Genomic DNA, 13,465 nt, shown 5'->3' with positions numbered 1-13,465 from the left:
CCAGGTCACCAGCCCTGGCACCCTCTTGATTATACCATGCTGCCTCTATGGAAGTTTATATTCAAGTTTATATTGATTAACATGGTTTCCAAATGTCATGAACATGTTCCAGTGGGTGGTTGGGTGGGAGGCAGGATTCAGTACTCAGTTCTCTTCATGAATGTAGAGTTCAGGCTCTTTGGCATAATTTTCATGAGTTCCAGGCCTGGATTGTTTTGTGAAGAGAAGGCATGCACCTCAGGACCAATCATTGTAGAAGCATTTTAATTGTTTGGAGTAACTGCATTAACCTATGTACCAGGAAAACATGGTTTTGAAATCTTCTTTAGGCAATGGCTGTGAGCATCTGCCCCAATGGGAAGGCTCCTCCAAATCAGCTGCCCAGGTCCTGGCTGATTCTGGCCAGTGATCTCTTTGATGTTATCGAAATACCTTTAAATACTTTTACATTCAGTCATCGTTTTCATTGTCTGTGGTTTAAGGTGAAAACCCTTCCATCAAGCTTGATGTAGATGTGGTTCAATCCACACATGAGCCCCTTGTTTTTGCTCTTTCCTACGGTCCCAATGTGTGCCGGGGGTTTCAGAGGGGCTCAGGAGTAATCCTTCAACACCCCTGGGAAAATGACTCAGAACCCTACTTTCCAATAATAAGTATATAACAAGTATTTTAAAAGCTGCATTTTCTTTTATTAAGTATAATCCACTCATAGCAGCATCAGCTAGTTTGAATGATGTCCCAATATGGGGTCGCCTAAGTTGAATCCTTAGGATGAAGAAGGTACTTAAGATTAGAAGCTGCCACTTTACTGGGTGGAACTTAAGGATGACTGTTAGGCAATGATTGTGAACACCCGCACCAATGGGAAATCTCCTTCAACTCAACACAACAGAACAATGTGCTGGGGCTGAATTCAGTGGTCATTTAATTCAACCTCATGATCTATCCAAACCAACAGTGACAAGAAATAGCTACTGTACTTCATAGTTTACAAAACACTGTCTTTACAAAAATCCAGATGCATGGTACAGGTATCATTAGCTCCATTTGACATGTGAGGAAACTGAGGCCGAGAGGGCTAGTGACCTGACTGAAAAAGTCAATTTTTTTTGCTTTGCTTTGTATCCCCAGTGCTGGAATGTAGTAAGTACTTTAAAAATGCTTGTTACCTATTTGCCTGAGCAGGTGATTGGTGAAGCCAACACCAGAAGCCAGGTCCTTCTGACTCCCAAGCAGAAGCTTCTCTCTACTATAGCATTAAATGAAATACTTTGTGATCAGGATGGTTCTTTTTATTTTCAAAGAACTTTTACGTATACTATTCTCATTAGTTGTTTTTTTTAATAGTGAAAAATAAAAAGAAATGATCAAAAATTAAAGCAATGGTACAAAACATAGCAGAGTCATAATATGCTTCAGTACAGAACTGGGAGCAATATCATTTAGCTAAATTGAATTTCCCAAACAGATTCACGTATAGGGGTATGCTGGTAAACACTCACCAACTAGTTTTCTAGAAGAAACTGAAGTTTAGCCTGCAGTATTAATGTTTTCTCTGTCACTTCCTTAAGTCTAGAGTCCCAGGGTTAGGAACTTCATAGTTCTGAAGTTTGGAGTCAAAGGGCCACAATTGATGACCTAGGTCACATGTGGCTTCCGTGCAGCAGGTTCCCCACCCCAGTAGACAATCAACAAAACAATTATTCAAGCCCTGATTTATCACATTTGCTGGTTTTCAGCTTTTGCCAACTGACACCTCCCTGACTTTGTATATTAACATACACATGTATATATACACACATATGTATACACACATATATATAGACCTATTTACATATATACACACATATATTATGTGTATGTATACACACATACCCTAAGACTAATAAAACAGCCTATCAGGTGGGAGTTAATCCTTATACCTTCAATATTTTTTTAAAAGAGTATTTTTGTTTCATAGCTGATTTTGATTATGGGATTGTGGGTAGATATTTAGATGAACTGTTCCAAGGAGTGTGAAGTTGCATAGGAAATCAAATAAGAATCTTTTTAAAGCCAATATGCAGTTATAGTCTATAGAAAATATATTATGAAATAACTTGCAAAATATTTGGCCATTATCAGGAAAGTTGGGTTTCATGTTTCTCCACCAAGTACTCGAGAGAGCCTCTGAGGCTGAATTTAGATTAGCTCCAGTGAAGAGGAATGTAAAAACATTTTTCAATGACCCAAGTACCCTGGTGCAGGGCACTCATCCTAGAACACACCCGAACTGGTACCTCTCTAATTGGATGACCCCTGTTATCACACTGAACAAAAGTCATCTTCTTTATGGCTGAGATTTCATATATAAAATGAAAATTACTCCCACAGAATTATATAACTGGAGGAGTGGATTGGTTTTAGGGGTCAGCCCCTCCTGACTCTGGGCACATGGATGACTAAAAAACCAAGGAGAAATGGTTATCCAGACTTTTCTAATGGGTTTTTCACTCTACACTCGTGGAACAAAGACAGTTACCAAATGAATGTAGATGTTTGTCTTCAGCTGTTAGACAAATGCCAGTCTGGGCCTTAACTCACCTTCCCACCCTGGGTCCCTTTGGGGGGGGGGTTCCACTTCTATCAGTTGTACAGACATGTGTAGAAGGGGGTGACTAGGCTGTAACAGGGAGTGAAAGGATTCCAAGGAGGCAAATCTTGTCAGCCAAAGTACATCAAAGGGCTCTGTACTGAGACTGATGGGCTTGAACAGGTACATACCAACCAGCTGGATATTTTCTGAAGTCCCCTATCCTTCCATTTTTGTAGGGTTTTAAAAATATTAGTGGTTCTTTCAATCTACATTTAGAGAATGTACCAGCCAAAAAAGTCAGCAATTTTGATTGTGAACTTGGGTTCAAATGTCAATGAACAAACTGGCCCAGGGAAGCTGTGGTCTTTTGTGTCTCTGTTTTCCAGGTTCCTATTCTAAACACCTATATTAGGAGAAAGTGCTCATGTCTAGGGCAAGGAAGCTCATGAGAGAATATGAGTTTATAATCTTTCATTTTTATTTATTTTAATTAGGGGGGGGAAATCTTTTGCATTTCTTGACCTATGAAGAAGAGTTTACTAAGTGAATAAATAAGAAAAGAATACAAAAATAATTAGGAAAAAATATGTAAACTCAAGTCCTGAGGTATTTCAAAGGTACAGTGCCGATAAAACACCAAATCTCTTACCCACAACATGCAATGGGCAGATGAGTTGACTTTAACTTCCTGTTCTTATTACATCCCAAAACACACAGGAGGGCTCGGGAGAAAAGCCTGTTCAAAGATGTGGCAGCTGCAGCAGCTCAGAGAGGAGGCAGAAAAAGAGGAGATTGAAGAATGCTACTGACTTACGTTCAAAAAATCTTTGCTTAAAGAGCTAGGGAAGTATCTTGCAATCTGAAGAACATTTAGCATTACAAGGGCATAGGATTGTCTGCGAGGCAGGCATTTGTTTTGAAAAGGTGGGTCATGTGTGCACACACTATATATACAGACACATACACATCTATACACATTGTGTATAGATGTGTATATATACCTTGCATACACATATGTGTCTATATATTCCCACATGTGTACACACATATTTACATTGTGTATACACACAGTATATAACTTATTGAATAGCTACATTGTATATACACACATTGTACATATGCATTAGATACACATACATACAATGTATATACACATTGTATCTGTACATATGTATATATGCATGTGTGTAAATATACATATGCACTTTAAGAAAGAACAACATTCAAATTAAGCTGTCTTTGTTCATTTTAGTTTTGCCACCACTTTGGGCTCCAAGATTCTGGTCCATTACCTCCTGGGACCACATATGAGACTATACATCCATGGTGCCAGTTAATTATCACAAACTCTGTGAGGTCCTCATTGTCACCAGATTTCTGTCTCCTCTTCCCCAGAAATCCCTGGGCCCTTACTGCTGGTGTTTGATTTTTAGAAGCTCATTTGCTTTCCCTGTCTTGAACATTACCTTCTAAAAGTGAATCAAAGCTTTTTGGTTGTGTAAGCTGGTTATTACCTGCTCCCCCACCCCCCGCCCCATGTGATCACAGAGAGAAATAGGAATCCCCAATGGAGAGCTTTCAGCATGCCCTGCACATACCAGATGTTGTGCAGCTGCACAACACGAGGACAGGAAGGCTATGTACCACACTCACATACATGTGCAAATGTACACTGGAAACCAAATCATTTTAGACCTTAATGCCTTTCCACTTTAACAGCTGAGTAAGATGATGCCTCTTGTGACATTTAGTAATAAAGTCCTGGATTTTTGATATCATGCAGGTGGTGTTTTATATTACATCTCTTGAATTACGGATCACACAGCAGAGGACCATGCTGAATATCATGCCAAAGATCTGAAACAAAAGGAACAGTATGTTAATGGACAAAAATGATCCCAAACTGCCTGAATGTCTAGGGAAAGAGAAGAATGAGGTCTGGCCCACCTGTGACCAGCTGGTGAGTGCAGGGACTGGTCCTTTCATCTATTCTAGGGCAGGGTGTCTTAACCTTTTTGGGGCAGGCTGGTAAAGACTATGGACCCCTTCTCAGAATCATGCTTTTAAATGCTCAAATGAAAGACAAAGGAAACCAATCACATAGAAATATAATCATAAAAATATATTGTTGTTGAGTCAGACTCTGTGGCCCCATTTGGGTTTTTCTTGGCAAAGATTGGCATTCCATTTCTTGGAATGGTTTGCCATTTCTTTTTCCAGCTCATTTTACAGATGAGGAAACTGAGGCAAACAGGATTAAGTGACTTGCCCACAGTCACACAACAGTAAGTGTGTGAGGCTGAATTTAAACTCAGGACTTCCTGACTCTGGGACCAGCGCTTTAGCCACTGCCCATTCTAGCTGCCCTATGAGAATATATACATTAAAAAAAATCAAGTTCACAGACTTCAGGTTAAGAACTTTTATTCCAGACATGGTGGACACTGATACAGGCACTGGGGTTAAAGTTTGTTGTTTCTGGTAGCTATTCTCCTCTTACATGTAAATAATTGGCATTAATAATACAAGGAGGTTCTATAAAGCAGGAGTCAGAATATCTTCCTCCTTCTCCCCTTCCTCCAGTTCTTTTCCTCCTATTCCCATCTTTACCTCCTTCTCCTTTCCCTCTTCCCCTCCCCCTCCCTCTTCCCCTGCTCCTCCTCTTCCTCATCTTCATTACTAGGCATGTGACTCTGTGGGAAATACATTCTCTTTAAGCCTCAATTTCCTCTTCTGTAACATAAAGTTAATAGCTTGTGTTTGTAAAATACTTTGAACTTTTCAAAGCATATTCACATACATATATACATACATCATTTCATAGGAATTTCACAGTAATTGAATGAAGCAGGTAAGGTAGGAATTGTCCCCATTTTACAGATGAAGAACCAATCTCTGAAAAGTGTGACATTCACAAGAACACCTAGTAGGGGAGGTAGGTCTCAAATTTAGGTCTTATGAATCCTCTTGATAACATCTCACTGTATTATATTTGATGTAATGGAGTCAGGAAGACTGAGTTCATCCAGGGGTGTGCTGGAACTAATTCATACTGGTCCTTGAGAACCAATAGTTAAATTTTCAGTATGAGCATTTACACCTTGGAAACAGGCAAACACTATACAGGTCAGGGCTCGATAAGTTGTTTTGTTGATTATCTAGACTTAAGAAAGTGATGGAGAAAATGTTAATAATGCAGATTAGACTTAAAAGTGTGCCACGAAGACACTTTTGTTTTTCAGGGAGCTAGTTGTTAAATATTTATCATCATTCCTTTGGTTCTCATCCATACTAATAACTGTGTGACTCTGGGCAAGTCACTCAACTCTTCAGCCTCAAAGACAGCTCTCTGAAACTGCAAATTGTTGATGAGTGGCTGGTCTATATTAATAAAAGAATTTTATATACTGAGAGTTCTTTACACTGATAAAACCATAGTTCCAAGACTCCCCCCAAAAGCAACCCAATAACAAAACAAAGAACAAGTGAGCTAAAGGAAAATGGTTTTATTTATTGGTTTTCGGAAAGACTGATGATGATGTTGTTGATAAATGACATTCAGACAGCACCTTAAGATTTTCAAAGCACTTTCCACATGTGATCTCATTTGTGAAAAGAATTATAATTTTTATAATAATCAATAAGATATGTGTAATGAATATACTACTAGATTAGATTTTTCAGAAATGCATCTTTTGTGAGAGAGCTCACAAAGCAGCTTAAAATGATCAAACTTTAACAAGGCTCACAATCACTGGCATCCTTGTGACTGTGTACGTGAAGTGAAGCAAATCAAAGATTGTAGAACCAGTTCCTGTCTCCTGTAACCCACCAATAACAACCGTCTTGAGCGATACTGGACTCCAGAATTGTGATATTTTCTTCTGTTTGTGAGTTTGTCCTGGGAAACCACCCTGGTCCTGGGAACAACTGTTTGTCATCCACCTTCCCCCCTCCCTTCCCATCGTGATTTATGTATATAATCTCTGTCTTCACTTCAGCAAGGTGGAATTCTAATCAGGAGAATTCCCATTCACAAATCTGTTCCTCAAAATGAAACTAATTAATTAAATGGCTACCTGATTACTGGTACTTTGTCTCTTGCCTGCTGTTTTGTCATTCTCAGGTTAGAGATTGGCTCAGTAAAATCCTCTTACCACATTGAATCCTCAGAACTTCCAGAGCGAAGTAAGTACTACAAGTATGGTCAACTCCCTTTTACAGATGGATACGTTTGCCCATTATGTTTGTCATTAAACATAATGTTTAAAAACATCAAATGACTCGCCCAGTGTCTCACTAAAGTAAAAGTATGGGATGGGATTTGAACCCAGATCTTTTACACACCCTACTATACTATGTTGCTCTATAGGGCTATTGCTCAGAGTCTTTTTCAGTGATGTTTTAGAAGCTGATCCCAACTCAAGCACCATGTTTTTGTTTTAACTTAAAAATAACAAAGATGAAAGATGAACACACAAAGATGTGTCTTCACAGTCACTTTTTTGTATAAATATCTACTGCGCTCTAAGTATGTCTATTGCTAGAGAAGGTTCAGTACTAAGGGCAACGGTAAGAAGAATCTTGTTTCTCCATTTCTAGGCTATTGCTAGGTACAATGGTTGCCTTATAATTTTGCAATGAAATTTACTGAATTCTTGTCATCTGGTATTCTTAACTCCTTATTTTCCAAGGAGACACAGTCAGAATAGGATACTACCTAGATGGCTGAGTGAGTAGAATGCTGGATTTGGAATCAAGAAGACCCGAGTTCAAATCCATTCTCAAACATTTACTAACTATATAACACTGGACAAGTCATTTAACTGCTGTCTACCCCAGTTTCCTCATTTGTAAAATGGGGGTGATAATAGTACCCACCTCCTAAAGTTGTTATAAGGATAAAATGAAATAATATTTGTAAAGTGCTCTGTAAACCTTAAAACACTATATAAATGCAATCATCATAATTATTGCTATTGTCATTGTTGTTGTTATTATATTTGATTAAAGGGGATCAAAAAGACTGCCCAGAAGTATCTCTCCTGCTGACCTGCCAGGGTAGCTGGCCTCAGCCTCTTACTCAATTAGAAACTCCTCTCATTAGAAATAATGCTTTGGGTCAGACCACAAAGGGAAGACTAGAGTCTCCAAGAGGTACTTAAGAAAATTTCTAGAAAAGAGAGAGTTCTGGTAGGATTGAGTTCCCCCTCTACCCTTCTTTAACTGGCAAAGTAACCTCTTTTTATCTTTTACTTCTGCCCAAAGAGTCTAGCTCTACAAGGATGGATCAGAATCAAAGATGGTTAGACCCAGAAGGGACCTGGGAGATTGTATAAATCAAAGTGAAGCCTAATGAGGCCAAGTGACTTGCTTGGACTTGAATGAGAAAAAAATGGTCTATTTCTGTTATAAGAAATAGAGTATCCATAAGTTCTAGGTGGCTAGGGAATAATTTTAGGGATCTAGGTCAAAGAGAACAGGATCTAGATAATGATAATATGGGCCTGGGCAGGTACTGGGGCAGTGGGGAAAAGAAGATGTATATATCTTTTTGGTTTATTTCTGCAGAGCTTTCCTACCTGTGGCTGCTAAGGTCATAGTAGTTATGTCAAATGCTTCCTTTATCCCTAACTCTGAGGGGAAAAAAAGCAAGGACTTCCACTCTCTGGTCATCCTACCCTACTCTGACCTGCTCCTAGATCTGGTCAGGATCCATAAACTACTGAGTCCAAGACAGGCTGGCCACTCTGTGTCACATTCTTTGAGACAATGTAATGGTAAGAGAAAAACCCTGGAATAAAGAGTTAGCAGAGCTGGATGCCAAGGCAACAAGGGGGCAGAGTAGATAATGCGTTGGCCCTAGAGTCTGGAAATCTAGAGTTTAATCCTGGTTTAGACATCTATTAGCTATGTAATCCCAGGCAAGTAATTTAACCTGCTTTAGCCTCAGTTTCCTTGGCTTGATCACCCACAAGGTCCCTTCTGGCTCTGGACATATATGATTCTCCTATAGGATCCCCCTTCTCTGACACCTCCTAGCTGCATAAGCCCAAGTTTAACCAGTTTGGATCTCAGTTTCCTCTCATTTGTAAAACAGGGCTAATAACACTGGGAAAGTTTCCTTGGCTGCTGTGAGGAAAGTGCTTTGTAAATCCCAAATGGCCACATAAATTGAGTTGTTATATTATTACTTGAGAACAGAAATCAGAGGAAGGGAGGTATGGCATGAGGACTGCTGCAAGGCTCAGGGCCAGCTGGATATCAGGCTCTTCTTCTCTGCAGCTGCATGGCTGAGGAGGCATCCGTCGGCTGCCTTGCTCACTACACACATGTCAGCCTGTGCTCAGTTCTTTCAGTGGTGTCCAACCCTTCATGACCCCATTTGAGTTTTCTTGGCAAAGATACAAAGTGGTTTGCCATTTCCTTCTCCAGTTCACTTTACAGATGAGGAAGAGAGGCAAACAGGGTTAAGTGACTAGCCCAGCATCATGTAGCTAGTAAGTGTCTGAGGCTGCATTTGAACTCAGGTCCTCCTGACTCCAGGACTGGCACTCTGGCCACTAAACCTGCTAGCTGCCTGAGATTTCCAGCCCATACATTTAATAATAATAATAATAATAGCTACAATACCTAATATTTATATGATGCTATCTGTGCACCAGGCATTGCACTAAAAACTTAACAATGATTATCTCATCTGATCTTCACAACAACCCTGGGAACTATATAGAGGCTATTTAAGAGATCAAAGAGAAGGCTTGACCGCTGGTACCCACCACAGCTGGCAGACAATGCGTAATTTGCTGCCCCAGCTGGTCCCTCACTCTAACCTAATTCTTGGGAAACTCTGAGCACTCCTTAGACGGAGGATCAAGACACCCTCTCCAGCCTATATTACTGCCAGATGAGTGGTGGGGGGAGACGTGGCTTAAGAGCTTCCCCACCCCCACTACCGGTTGTTGTTTTCCCCTGAGATCTATGGGGTTGATGGAAAGCACCATTAGATCGCTGAAAGGAATGGAATGGATCAAATAACCCTGCCTCTCAGAAATCCACAGAATGAAGACCAGCCTAGGCTGGGGGATTTCTAGAGGGGCTAATCCTGCCCTCATCTAGAGGGAGCTTCACCTACTGGTCCCCCTGCTTTACACTCTCTATCCTGTGAGGCAGAGATTTGCTGACTCACCAAAGAAGGTAAGGAGACCTGGGTAAAGAATTACAGTTTTTATCAAGATTAAGAATTTAGAGTGTGCTTAGCTTAATTACAGGTGGGAGGGATTAGCCTGATATTATGTTGCCTTGACAGGCAGAAGAGGCACAGAGTTGGAAGGTTCATTTCTGGTGCTGGATTTCTAGAATGAGAATAGAGACGAAGGATGTATTTATACAAGATTGGGCTACAGTTATTATTATAATTATTCATTACTAATAATGTTGATGATAATAGCTAACATTTTAAGGTTTGCAAAGCACTTTACATATGTTATCTAATTTGAACCTCATAACAATCCTGGGAAATCAGTGCTATTATTAGTCCCATTTTTTAGATGTGGAAACTGAGACAGAGAGGTTGAGGAACTTGCCCAGGGTCACACAGTCAGTAATTATTTGAAGCAGAATTTGAACTCAGGTATTCCTGACTCCCAAGTCCCCACCCTATCCACCATACCTCCTAGTTGCCTAGTTTGAGGTGAGTACCACAGGACTGTGGATTGGCACATCAAATTGACCTTGTTCTTTAAAAAGCCCAGGGAAGAAGAGCCCTGACAAACTGTCCTAGACTTATCACTAATACCTTGCTTGGAAAGCTCTCCTGGGATATAGTCATAACCCAAGTGAATACTAGATGGGCCAAGTGATCTGGGGCAGAAGGAGTCTGAATCATCCTCAAGAAACATGAGATAGTCGACTAGAATGGTTTTCTCACCGTGACGCCAGCTATTCCAATCCCGACGATCCCAATGAGCTGGAGTTTAGCACTGATCACGTTCTCAATCTCATCTATACAGTTCTGTTTTGAAAGAAGGTGGGCATTACAGTGGATACTTTTTTCTCAAGGTGTCTTCTGATTATTCATTAGCCTCACTTACCCCCTTTTCTTTTCTATAGAACATTAGATAATAAACAGTTAAAGCTCTACCTAACTATTCCCCAATTCACTAGGAATTTTTGTTCCCCCCTTAATTCAATTGTTCTGGACAGTACAATCACTAGACGTATCTTTACAGGTCACATAACCAGTGTTTGAGGAAGGATTTGAAGTGAGTCCTTGTAATTCTGCATCTAGGACTCTATCCCTTGTATTAGACAGTCTTTCAACGTTACTGGAAACATGTCCCCTCACCATTCTTCAAGACACTAATATTTATTTTATTCATGAAGCAAATGAGAGTGCAGGTGATTTTCCCAGACCCATAGCGGTAAGCTCTGAACCCTTTTTTTTTTTCTGATCTGAATGTATACGTCTTTCCTCCTTTATAGCAACAGTAGATAGAAAGACAAAGAAAAGCTTACTTTGTGTTCTAGGAGCTCCTTTGGGCATGTAGCTTGGACCTGATCAGGGCTTTCTTTTCCACAGCACAGAAACTAGAGGGGTTCAGAAAATAGAGTTTAAGATAAGGCAGAGGGGAGCAGAGAAGTTTGGGCATTTTAAGAATAACTAGAGAGCCTAGTCAACAGCCCCGAAATGGGCCACAGGAGCTACTTTTAAGATAATTATATCAAAATAGAGGAGGAAAATTAGGATCTGGTATTCTGGTTGCCCTCCCACAAGAAAGGTAAAGCCTCCATTTTGCTGTGTTAAAGGGGAAAAAGGATTCTCAGAAATCAACTTCGAATTGGATGACAGTAAGTAGTATGAGGAACCCAAGTAGTCGAGAAAACCAATTATTGTTTCATGTGAAAACTGCTCCTTTTAGCTATTAGCAATGTATTCCTCTCACTTCTTTCAGGCAGGATGGATTATGGCATTGACTGGCCCCTGTGACATGCTTGAGAGTCAGCAAAGCCTTCATTGGCCAGAATTTGAAATGATGGCAGCAAACTCTTGGTAATAAAGACTCAGGGCTTGATGCTCTGACCACACACTGGTGTTGGGTCTCATCACTGGGAGACAAAGAGAAGAACTATGAAGGTTATTAGTGACATTGAGAGGGTCTGTCTGGAGCATTCAAGCAGAGGGGCTTCTATACTGATTGAGAGCAGTGGGCAGTCTGAGTTACCTTTCTGGAGAATTTGTAACTAGAGCTATACATCCAAAAGGCCAACAAATTGGAGTCTGGATGGAGAAATGGGAATCCATTTCTTCTCTAAAACCTTCCCTGTCTAAATGTCAGTTACTACCGGTCATTCTCTTGACTTTACTTCTCCAGGAACAAATTTTTAAAGGATTTCAGAATTTGAAGGGACCTTAAATATCAGTGTGGTGAATCCCCTCATTCTTTTGAGGAGGAAAGAGAGATGAAGTGAGTTGTCTGAGTCAACTCACAGAAGGCAGCAGCAGAGCTGAGACCACAACCTATATTTTCTGATTTGTAGCCCCAGGTGCTTTCAGTCTTCACATGTCCGCGTCAGCATTTCTTCAATCAATCATGTCATTTGGGAGTTCAAAAATATATAGATGGAATACTCAAATGCTATTCTAGGGGATAAAACATGGATGGAAAGATTTAGGAGCAAAATAGAGGAAATTAAGTCTATTTTTGTAATGAAATGAAATGACTATATAAGTATCTTTATAGAATATAATTTAATCTGCTACATTATGTACTACTATTTGACAGATTAAATTATGTACTAGTATTAACTGTATTAATAAGTTGTTATATTAATATATAAATTAATTATATAATACAATAGAATGGTATATAATTATTACATACAAATATATAATATAAAATCTGTTACTTAGATTAAATTATAACATGTTAAATTATATGCTAGTACTAATTATGTTAATCATTAACATGTGATTTAATAATTTAAAAAATTGGGGTGGGAGGATATTACTAGTATAGAAATTTTCTCCTGGAACCTTGTTCCATGCCTGTGTAACAGCAGGCTTCCACAAGAACATAGATTGGGAAACTCTGAGCTCTTTTCTATTTGCACTGCTGTAGGGGTCTTTTTTATAAGCTGAGATCTTTTTAGAGTGTTTTTTCTTAGATCCTCATTAGACGGAGGCCAGGAACAGCCTGACTCCAGCTTTCTTGCTCTCTGTCTCAGTACATAGGACAGGACTCTGCACATAGAGGGCGCTCAATTAATGCCAAAGTTTATTTGCTGACCTGCTTTTTTTCCCCTCCATTCACAAGTCAGGTTGACGTTGGAAGACTTGGTTCAGGAACGATCTTTTGAAATGAGGTCAGTTAAGAGAGAAAAAATAAATTTAACTACTTACTGATGAGTGGAAAGTGATGAGAGTTTTGTTCATTTTTTCTTTAAGGTAACCATTATATGCTTCTTCATACATGGTCTGAACTTCTCGTATAGCCTATAAAAAGAGTCAGAAATAGGGGATGAGTGGCAAATTTCTGATTGTTTCCTTGTTATCAAGGGCAATTTCCAGCTTCCCTCCCTCCTCTAAAAAAGATAAGAAAAGAAAAGGAAAAAAAAGAAAAGGCTTATGATTTTTTACCCTGCTATTTTATATGGTCAACTAGATTTTCTTTTAAGAGGGACAGAATACAGGTTCTGAAGTCTATAGATTACCTTAGGGTAGATGAAAGGCATTTTGGTTCAACAAGTATTTATTGAGTGATACTAAGCAGCAAGTCCTGAGTTAGGTGCTGGGGACATAAACAAATGAGAGAGAGAGAGAAAGGGGTGGGGGAGAGAGACAGAGAGACAGAGACAGAGAGAGAGAGAGAGAGAGAGAGAGAGAGAGAC

The 13,465-nt window shown here is 39.6% G+C and overlaps 1 protein-coding gene across 2 annotated transcripts in view; it reads right to left on the bottom strand.

The window, feature by feature from the left end:
- Positions 1-1,321: 1,321 nt before the first annotated feature.
- The window catches only part of TSPAN2 (tetraspanin 2), a 60,562-nt gene continuing 48,418 nt past the window's right edge, over positions 1,322-13,465 (bottom strand). The window contains exons 5-8 of one of the 2 annotated variants that reach the window (XM_069090275.1): positions 12,978-13,070; positions 11,093-11,164; positions 10,506-10,589; positions 1,322-4,432 (exon numbers count right to left, since the gene is read on the bottom strand). In XM_069090275.1, the coding sequence (XP_068946376.1) occupies positions 4,367-4,432; positions 10,506-10,589; positions 11,093-11,164; positions 12,978-13,070 (315 nt within the window). In that variant the 3' untranslated portion in view covers positions 1,322-4,366. Of the gene's footprint in view, positions 4,433-9,711; positions 9,931-10,505; positions 10,590-11,092; positions 11,165-12,977; positions 13,071-13,465 lie in introns of those variants that run through there. The other variant, XM_069090276.1, reaches the window with a different exon arrangement.

This window comes from Petaurus breviceps, unplaced genomic scaffold (genome assembly GCF_028583685.1).
Source record: "Petaurus breviceps papuanus isolate PSGF00001 unplaced genomic scaffold, PetGlider_PUasm1.0 186, whole genome shotgun sequence".
NCBI classification, from domain to species: Eukaryota; Metazoa; Chordata; class Mammalia; order Diprotodontia; family Petauridae; genus Petaurus; species Petaurus breviceps.
The sequence above is the reverse complement of the archived record's forward strand: the minus strand, read 5'-3'. Positions and strand labels throughout refer to the sequence as shown.